The 10,299-nt window shown below is 44.9% G+C and overlaps 1 protein-coding gene across 2 annotated transcripts in view; it reads left to right on the top strand.

The window, feature by feature from the left end:
- Nucleotides 1-5,078: 5,078 nt before the first annotated feature.
- The window catches only part of NT5DC1 (5'-nucleotidase domain containing 1), a 140,302-nt gene continuing 135,081 nt past the window's right edge, over nt 5,079-10,299 (top strand). For both annotated transcript variants that reach the window (XM_080806022.1, XM_080806021.1), the window contains exon 1: nt 5,079-5,361. In XM_080806022.1, the coding sequence (XP_080662148.1) occupies nt 5,269-5,361 (93 nt within the window). In that variant the 5' untranslated portion in view covers nt 5,079-5,268. The remainder of the gene's footprint in view (nt 5,362-10,299) is intronic.

Below are 10,299 nucleotides of genomic sequence, written 5' to 3'. Positions count from 1 at the left end.
GTAGAGGTACTGCAGAGTTTAATGCAGCAGTCATGGTTGCTGACAGGGTGGATGCTGTGGCCAGAGGTAACCAAACATTGACAGGGATGGAGAAGCAGATGTATGGATGCCATTAGACAAGGACCAGAAGTCTGTTCCCAGACTCACTGGTGCTATGTTAGCCCTGCTCCAGTTTAGAACCCCCACGCCTCCCAGAGAGTCAGTGAAGGAAAAAGGAAGACTGATAGTCAAAGAGAAATTCAGTTTAAACCAGAACTAGCTGAGTTCACCTTGAGTTTATTCTCATTGTACTTCTAACTTAACTGCTGATAAATCAAGATTCCCCATAATACGCTGTTAGATTGTTTGAACCTGTGTCTTAAAACACAACATGTGTCTTAACTTATTAAATTTCAATCCACTGCTACATCCTAAGAGATCTTGCTGAATCACAATTCTGCCATTTGGTATTTTAGCTCTCTCTGCAAGAGGGACTCATTTCATATTTTAAACATTCAGTTATTTATTGAGATAGAACCTTAATGAGAAGTTTCCTACATTGAGATACGACTTTACACCAGTTAGAATGGCCAAAATCCACAAGACAGTAAACCAGTGTTGGAGAGGATGTGGAGAAAGGAGAACCCTCTTACACTGTTGGTGGGAATGCAAGCTGGTGCAGCCTCTTTGGAAAACAGTGTGGAGATTCCTTAAGAAATTAAAAATAGAGTTACCCTATGACCCTGCAATTGCATTACTGGGTATTTACCCCAAAGATACAGATGTAGTGAAAAGAAGGGCCATCTGTACCCCAATGTTCATGGCAGCAATGGCCACAATTGCCAAACTGTGGAAAGAGCCAAGATGCCCTTCAACAGATGAATGGATAAAGAAGATGTGATCCATATGTACAAAGGAATATTATGCTTCCATCAGAAAGGATGAATACCCAACTTTTGTTATCAACATGGACGGGACTGGAAGAGATTAGGCTGAGTGAAATAAATCAAGCAGAGAGAGTCAATTATCACATGGTTTCACTTATTTGTGGAGCCTAAGGAATAACACAGAGGACATGGGGAGATGGAGAGGAGAAGTGAGTTGGGGGAAATTGGAAGGGGAGACGAACCATGAGAGACTGTGGACTCTGAGAAACAAACTGAGGGTTTTGGAGGGGAAGGGTGGGGGCCTGGGTGAGCCTGGTGGTGGGTATTAAGGAGGGCACGTATTGCATGGAGCATTGGGTGTGGTGCATAAACAATGAATCTTGGAACACTGAAAAATAAATTTAAAAAAAGAAATAAAACTAAAAAAAAAAACCTAATTACTATACCTTCAAAAAAAAAAAAAAGAAGTTTCCTACCAAAGGACTTCATCCCACTACATTCTCTCCTTCCAACGTCCAAAATAAATACACCCACACACAAAAATAAAATAAATATATACACACACAAAAACCAAGTAGGCGTCTCTTCTTGCAGCAAAAATCTAAGTAGGCGTCTCTTCTTGCAGCAAGAGCAGAAAGGGAAAGTAGAAAATCACTTTTTTTTAATTAAGAAACTGAAGGATTTTTAAATTACTAAAGAAACCGAACGAAAAATATTCCTAATGCAGAACTACTGCCATCTTAAGGCCAATGCCCAGTATTACAAATCAGCTTTTGGTCCTATTCAGCTAAATGACTAATATTTAAGGGCTACAAAGATTCATTTTTAGGCATTTAAATACTTTATCTTTTTTTCAAATTACTAAATAAACTTTATTGCTTCCCTCTAATCAAATTATGGGATCCAGGGAAGATGTGGCGATTAGGTTGTATAAAAAGTTAACATTACAATGTTTACTTTGAAGTATTTAGAAAAACACTTTTTTTTAATATGGTCTTCTTTGGGGGGGGGTCAGGAAGAAAAAGAATCTTAAGCAGGTTCCACGTCCAGTGCCAAGCCCAATGATGGCCTTGATCTCATGACCCTGAGATCATGACCTGAGCTGAAATCAAGAGTTGGAGGCTTAACCACCTGAGCCACCCAGGCACCCCAGAAAATCACATTTTCAACTAACGAAACAATAAACAAACAGACCTCTCTCTGCCCCCAAATAACAGTTTGGTAAATAACATTTACAATGTAGATATCAAATTGCAGTATTTTAAATTCACAAAAGATCACTTAGTGAGTTATTTTAGAGTCTAAAACAAGCTAGCTGATCACAAAATTTTTATTTAGGTAAATAAAAGTAAAAGGCACACCTAAGGTTAAAGTCGCTAAGTTACAGTATTTACTGTATTAAAATATAGGTCTATTAATACAGGTCTAAATATGGGTCTATTCACTGTATTAAAATATAGGTCAGTAGTAATGATGAAATTCAATCCTAGAAAATCAGCAAAAATATAACTTATTTATGAGCATTTCTACATTATTTCATAACTTTTGCGTGAAAAGGAAAACTCCATACATAGAATACTAAAAAACATCCTAAAACTTCACAGCATAGTATTAACATTATACTCAAATAAAAATACCAAAATCCTGAAAACCAACAAATAACCTAAGCAAAAAAATTTAAGCATAAGTTCATGTCATTTAGGGATCTTTCAAATGCAAATACTATTTACTACATTTGACCCAACAACATTGGTTGGGCTCAAATCTCCTTACTGAATGTCTTAGTTGCTGAGACTGCCGTAACAACATACCACAGACTTGGTGGCTTAAACAACAGAAAATTATTTTCTCACAGCTCTGGAGGCTGGAAGCCCAAGATCAAGGTGCCAGTTGGGTAGGTTTCTAGTGAAACCCTCCTTTTTTGCTTGCAGACTGAACCTTCTCCTTGTGTCCTCACATGGCATTTCTTCTGTGCATACTTTCTATTTGGTGTCACTTCTTCTTTGAAACCATCATATTAAATTAGGGCCCTACTCTTATGACCTCATTTAACCATACTCAAAGCCCCTATCTCCAAAAATAGTCACATTGGGGCTTAGGCTTCAAAATATGAATTTGGGAAGGAAGGGATAATTCAGGCCACAACACTGACATATTTAATATTAGCATTCAAAGAAACAGAAATTAATTGGTCTAAGAACATGGAACTCTTGGTTGATTGATACTAGAACAGCTGTGGTATTTTATCAGTACATGTGATAGAAGTTTAATGTATTAGGAAAAAAAGTAAATATTTTTATTTGAAAATAAGCCCTATGAAGCAATGTGAATGTATTTAAGTCCAGGGTTAGGTAAGGAGTCGGGGGTGGGAGAGAGAACCATCCCACATGTTCTTAAAGGAGTTAGAAGGAGGTTTGAGCTATATGCCAGGAAAGGTGACTACAGCTCAAGGAGGGGTAAGAGCTCTTGGGATGCCTTAGAGAGTACTGTTTCCTAAATTCTCCCACAAAGTGTAAATGTCTAGAGTCTCTAGCAGAGATCTCTTTGACAGGACTTGAGGAATCTAAGACATTTAACAGCTGTCACTTAGCAAGTAGAAATGTCTGTTGATGAGCCTATCCAAGTCTAAGGGCCAACCCCAGTCCGAGGGACACTTACATCAGGAAAAACCATCCTTTTTGTACTCTTCCCTTGGGCAACAAATGCACTTGTACATTTATATTACTAAGGGAACTCCCTAAGGTGCCTATCCTGCATTCAAACCAGATACCCTTCAGGGAAACTTGTGGCCTTCAGTGTGTAGTCTACCTGGCAGTTTGACATTGGCAGGCCCACTGCAGGGGACAAAGAGGAACGCTACCATCAATGCTTCACGGACAACAGAGTCATAAAAGGGAAATAGGTACAAACTGTGAATCAGTCCAGGTCCCTCTCTTGACTCACAGACATTAAAAACATGGCTGCTGGACTCTTAACCATACCCGTCAGTGAAGGGCTCAATCTTCTTGAGGTTTCTTTCCTCTTCCTATTCCAGAGAGATCTGTTTGGGGCTTTTAAGAGTTATAATGGAACAAGTATTCAATTTATTCAAATGGGCCCACTAGGTATAATAAGTGTCCTACCTAATTGAATTATTTATTGCACTAAATTAATCCCCTGATTGGTCTATTGGCCTCATAAGGGTTAGTATTTGTAAGGGTTAAATGTAATTCTCAATGAATTATATTTTCATTATGTCGTAACTATTGATTTTTTTTCCCATTGGACAATGTTCCTTTAAACTTAACACAGAAGGAATACAAAGATAATAGACTTACATTTTCTTTTTTTAATTTATATTGCATTTTCTCTTTTAAATAATTTTAAAGATCTCAAAGACCTAGCCCTAGCCTTTCATATGGGCTCTCAAAATTAAATACCTTAAGCAACCATTGTATATAATTTTTCTCCTATACATCTAAAATAATACTAGCTATACACAGTCCGTGAGAGAATTCAGATTACTGTCAAATCATTTTGTGCTCTATAAATCTTAAAGCCATCTGTTTGCAGAAAGTTTTCTGCTCTGTAGCATGTTCTATCAACTTTCTGCTGTCCTTTCACAGAAAAAATTCATCCTAATAAAAAATAAGATAATCAAGTAACAAAAATAGCCAACGTTGATTCCTTTAATCAGCGTCATTTTGCAAAAATCGTCCTTCAACTTCTAATAAATATATTATCTAATGCACTCCAGAAGGGGAGATAGTGAAAGGTCTTTTAACAACTTAGGAAGCAACGAAATATTCAAACCTTAGAGAGCACCTGGGCAACGAGATCTCCCCAATTCTAGGCTAATTGTGTCAGAGGATATTCGTGAACAGAATTGTCGCCATAATCTTACCTTATCCCGCACAAGAGCAAAGGGGTCGGGTCTAACTTTACAGTGTCCTGTTTTCTGTGGCACCTTGAAATCGACGGGGAGCCCCGGTTAATTTTGTGGCAAAGGTTCTGTGTCCACGGGGACTCGGCCGCACCCCCAGGTCCAGCAGAGGTGGAGGGGCTCCCGGCCCTCCCGCCTTCGGGACTGCGGGGCGGGGCGGGGCGGGGCGGGGCGGGGCGGCGGCGGGGCGGCGGCGGGAAGCCAGCCGGCGGCGGCGGGTCGCAGGGCGCCGAAGCGGCGGGGGCGGCGCGGGGAGGCGGACCGCGCGAGAGGCGGGGAGAAGCGTGGCCGGGGGCGGCGCTCGCGGGCGCGGGAAGCGCTGGAGGCCGACGCGCTGCGTCCCGGGGGTGGCCGCAGCCCCGCCCCGCCCCGCCCCGGTCCCGTCCGGTCCCATTCCCGCAGCGTCCCGCAGCGTCCCGTCCGCGGGCTCCTCGCACGCTCCCGGCGCCCGAGGCGCTCTCCAGTGCTTCCAGCGCAGCCATGGCTCAGCACTTCTCCCTGGCCGCCTGCGACGTGGTCGGCTTCGACCTGGACCACACTCTGTGTCGCTACAACCTGCCCGAGAGCGCCCTGGTGAGTGGCGCGGGCTGCCGGGGCGCACGGCGAGCACCTCCATGGCGGCCGGGGCCGGACTTCCCTCGGGGCTCAGGGCGGCGAGCGCTGCCGGGGGCCTGCGGCCGCCACGCCCCTGCGCAGAAGTCGGCCTCCCACCGCGAGGCCGGGCGGAAGTGTGCATCCCCGGGGCCCTGCCGGTGCGCTCCGCTTTGGCTTGCTGTGCCCAGCTGTAAGCCAACTTTGAGAGAGCGGTGGGGAGGAGAAGGGGCGGAGGGGCGCATAGTGCAGAGCCGGCCAGGAGAAGGGGTTCCAGGGACCGAAGGCGGGGCGGGGCCAGGGGAACTGGGGGCGTCTTCTGCAGATCTCTGGCCTTGGAACTTCGCCGCTGGTCGTTCTGGGCTCCGGCGGCGCTCCAGTACAGCCACCTGGGCTTGCATTTTCCGGGTGTGCGTTTTTCCTTTTCGTGTCTGTGCGACCACCTGTCAGTTCTTAAGCACTGCAGTCAGGGAGAGATTGCGTGGTGTATGGGAAGGAACGCTAGCCGAGAAGTCATTAGAATTGTAGCCCCTATTTTGTCTTCGACCAAGAGACAAAAATGAACCTTTACTGCCCACTTCCTACGTGCACCATGCCCCCTTTGAATAAGTTCTAATCCTAACAACAGCCTACTAAGCTGAGTCCTCCCAGACCTTTGGAAAGAAGGGGGAGTGAAGTATGTCTGATTCCACACCCTCAGGTGAATTGCCTTTCCTCCCCCCGTTCCTTTGGTTTCATACGGAAACTGATGTAAGAAATCAACAAGAATTTTTTTAGTCAAAGATCTAAGTATCAAAGCCTTCCAAAAGAGCTGGTTAGGAGCACCGTGGTCAGAACAGGGCTCCACGCCCAGACTGCCTGGCCTAGGGCACCAGCGTCTCCATTACTAGCTCTGTGACCTTGGGCACGTTATTTAACTTTTCTTTCAATCCTCAGTTTCCCCATTTATGAAAATGACACAAATAATCGGATTTACGGCAAAAGGTTGGAAGAATTAAGTGAGGAGTAATAGATGTATAATGCTTAGAGCAGTGTCTGACCCATCCAAGTGCTTTTATGGTTACCATCCAAACCATTTTTAAGCCTCGCCATTTATGGTTAGAGCTCAGGGCCTCTGGTACAGACATTAGCCAGTGCTGCTCCTCATCCTGGTGAGGTCAGTGCCCCAACCGGAGGGTCAGGTATCTGTCAGAGGTCAAAACCAAGTGTCTGAGTTGCTCATGTGCTATCTGTGCACAGATGCTAAAAAATAAAAAAGGTGTACTGTTCCTGCTGTTACACTTTTTTGCTTTCTGTCTATACAGGTGTTTCCTTGGTCATACTGAAAGTTGAGAAGGCTTTTCTTTTTGATCTTCGGCTACTACTTTTTCTAGATCTTTGATTCATATTTTCCTTCCCCACATGCCTTTCAGGTTCCCTCCCGGAAAATGGGAGTTTTCTTGCATCTCCTCTGTGGCCACCTTCATCTGAAGGAAATATTGTTAAACCACTCATGTTAAAACCCATTTTGTGCGTGTGCGCACGTCACGTCTCAGCATGCAAGATCCTCGAGGACAAGGATTCTTTTCTACAAACCTCCCTCTAATATAAGGGAGGCTTAAAGATTGAAAATAACCTAGTGTGTTAGGTGTGATCCTCTTTGGTCCAGAAATCTATGAAATGCCAGCAGTGTGCTTGCTGAGCACCATAATAGAACTGAATACAGAGACAGACACAGGCTTTCCAAGTGGCCGTTGTACTGGGTAAAGATGCTGCCGAGTTGGTTTCAGCCACCTGTAGTGAGGGCAGTATTGGAGCTTGCTGCAGACTACCTGCTTATTCCTGGGGCCTCCCCTCCACCACACCAACTCCTCTGTCACATCTCATCTGAAATAGCATTCCTTTTGGAAAGCTTTCTCCTACCCCCCTAAAGTTTACCCTTTCCTTCCCATCCCACCTCCAGTTTTCCGTAAAGCCCTTAATTTCTGAAAGCACTTACACACAGCTTAAAATTTCCGGTTAACCTGTTGGAATCATTCCCTTGAGCCTAGAGCCATGGCTCCCTGACATTAGTATCTCTGACAGTTTATTGTGTGTTCTGTGTGCTGAGCTGAGTGCTTGGCATAAAATGGGTTCAGTCAGTAATTGTGGAATGACTGAATAAAAAAAAATATTTTAATAACTGACACGGTCCCTATTCTAATAAGCATTCAGTTTAAATGAGCTGGTTAGGTCTTTACAAAACTTTGTGAGGTTGTTGCTTTGTCACAGTCGTTGTTTAGAGAGGAGGATAAGGGAGGCACAAAAAGGATAAGTAGCTTATCCAGGATCGTCCTGCTAGCAGGCTTCTGTTCCCACCGCTCGGCTTTGTATGTGCCACAAAGCCTAGAGGAGCTGTCTGGAGTGACTGATGCTTGAGCTGGGTACCAACACAGGAGTGAAAGCTGGCAGGGAGGAAGCAGGCGGGAGCACTTTGGACAGAGCAAATAGCGCCAGGGCAAGGCCCCAGCGAAGAGAACTCTGGGAAGTGCAGGTGTCCAGCAGCAGACAGGGAGTTGCAGGAGATGTTGAAGAAGTCAGTGGTGACTGCATCGTGGAACACTGCGAGGGCCTCTCCCATGAGTGTCATAGGCATTTAATAAATGCAGAGTGTGTGCAAAGGTGGGACTGGGTGCGTTACCACACCTGGGGACTCGGGAAAGCCATCCTAGAAACGATGACCCCTGTGCTCTCCGGGGGTTACAGACTCTGAAGTGGATGGGGCCAGCAGTTAAGCCCCATGTGGGAGTGGGACCTGGGACAGCTAGGAGAGTGGGTTTGCCTTCTGAAGACACAGCCACACTCGACTTTTGCCAACATCTATCTGCCATGAAGAAGTAGGGGTTCAGTCTCTTAAAAGATCTAATTCTTTTAAGATAAGTTAGAGATCTGAACTTCTTTAAAAAAAAAAAAAAAGAAATCTGACCTTGTATGTGAAGTCTCTGAATTTTTAAACGTTAGCTCATTTTCAAACAACAGGATTGTAGGGTTGTGAGACAGATTTAGCAAAGAAGAAAACAGAGCACCCAGTTCAATTTGGATTTCAAATAACAAAAACATTTTTATCAGATGCTTGTTCTGCAGGGGATGTGCTTATCCTAAAAAATTTACTGTTGTTTATCTGAAAATCAGATTTGGCTAGGTATTTCATATTTTATCTGGCACTGTGAAGCGGGAATCAAACCTGGTTTGTGATCTGCATATAACTTACAGGACACCAGTATGCAACTGCTGTGTGGTCTGTGTTACTAGTCACGGGAGACTGGGAGCGAGTCAGTGACCCTGAAGGCTGGGAGAGGAAGGGGGCTGCCCGTGGAGGCCCCGTGCCATCAAGGTTTCTGGGGTGACCCAACAAAATAGAAAAAGGTCCAAGAACCAAGGCGTCAGGACTAGGACAGGTTTCCCTTTTTTTTCTCAGCACCACTATTCTCTCATTCTCCCAGCACGTTGACCTCATTCTCTCCTATTAGAGAAACTTCTCCACGAGGTGAGGAACATAGCTGTGGACGCCCCTGTTGGCAGCCCTTCTGGAAAGGGCTCCTTTAGGAAGGTCTCCAACCTCATTGGAATCACATGCCCATATCTTTATCAGGATTGCCAAGGGGTGAGAAAGTCCAGGACTGAATAAAGTGCTTCTACCAGAGGCGAGATTAATGGTGTGCAGTAACCATTGCTTGAAAGTGGCCATGGTGGGGATATTTATTACCATGGAAATGGACAGACAGTACTTATCAGGGATCTATATATACATATATACGTGTATATATATCCAGCGTAAGACTGATAATAAAAACAAATACTTAAATTGAATTTACTTGTATGTCAGGCACTGCTCTAAAGCACTTTAGAGCATCTGTTAATCCCACAGCACTGGTTCCCTGCAAGGCAGGGTCATGATGTGTATTTTTATTGTCCACAGTACCCTAGACCTCAGAGTGAGGTCTCAGTACATTTTTTATTTCATTTCTTTTTTTTTTTTTTTTAAATGATTGAACAAAAATCCGTAGAACATGGAAAGCCAGTGATTTTCAGTCATCTCTGGGCTTTGGAGATCCTGACGTGGACCCCACCCTAGCCTGTAGGCCTGGAATTTCTGGGTCGTTTTAAGAGCCGTCTCTATGGTTCTGAATCACCGCCAGGAGTGGGAAGTGTTGATATATAGTGTTGACATAATGTGAGCTATTAACAGTTGACCTGGTTCAGGGTCACCCTGCATTGCATGGGAGTACATGTATAGTGATTTTAATTAGCTTCAGGACAGAGAACAGCTCTATTTGACAGGGAGCTTTTGATTTCTCTGCACTCATCTCCTGATGCTCGCACCCAAACCCAGGCGTGTGCAGGCCTCTGGGTTTCTGGACTTGGCGTGCTCCCCTCCCTCTGGATTCACCCAGCTGACTGCTACAGCTTGCAGGGGTCAGTGTAAGCATCATCACCTCAGGGAGGCCTTCTTCCATCCCTTTCACTGTGTCTCCATCCTCTCCGCCCTTGTGCCGCCTCACGCTGGCAAAGAGGTTATGGGTTCACATAGAGAAGGGTCAAGTTGCTCGAGTATCATCTTGGTCACTGTTCCATCTCACCCCAGGCCAGCGTTCTGCTTCAGGTTCAAGTGCATCCGATGCTGACTTAAGAACACTGTTAGGAGAGGGGCGCCTGAGTGGCTCGGTGGGTTAAAGCCTCTGCCTTCGGCTCGGGTCATGATCTCAGGGTCCTGGGATCGAGCCCCGCATCGGGCTCTCTGCTCAGCGGGGAGCCTGCTTCCTCCTCTCTCTCTGCCTGCCTCTCTGCCTACTTGTGATCTCTGTCTGTCAAATAAATAAATAAAATCTTTAAAAAAAAAAAAAAAAGAACACTGTTAGGAGAATGGGGTAGGGCCAGTGTGGACCTTTATCTACCTTTTGC

The sequence above is a fragment of the Martes martes genome, assembly GCF_963455335.1.
Source record: "Martes martes genome assembly, chromosome: 6".
Taxonomy (NCBI): Eukaryota; Metazoa; Chordata; class Mammalia; order Carnivora; family Mustelidae; genus Martes; species Martes martes.
This window is presented reverse-complemented; position numbering and strand designations above follow the sequence as displayed.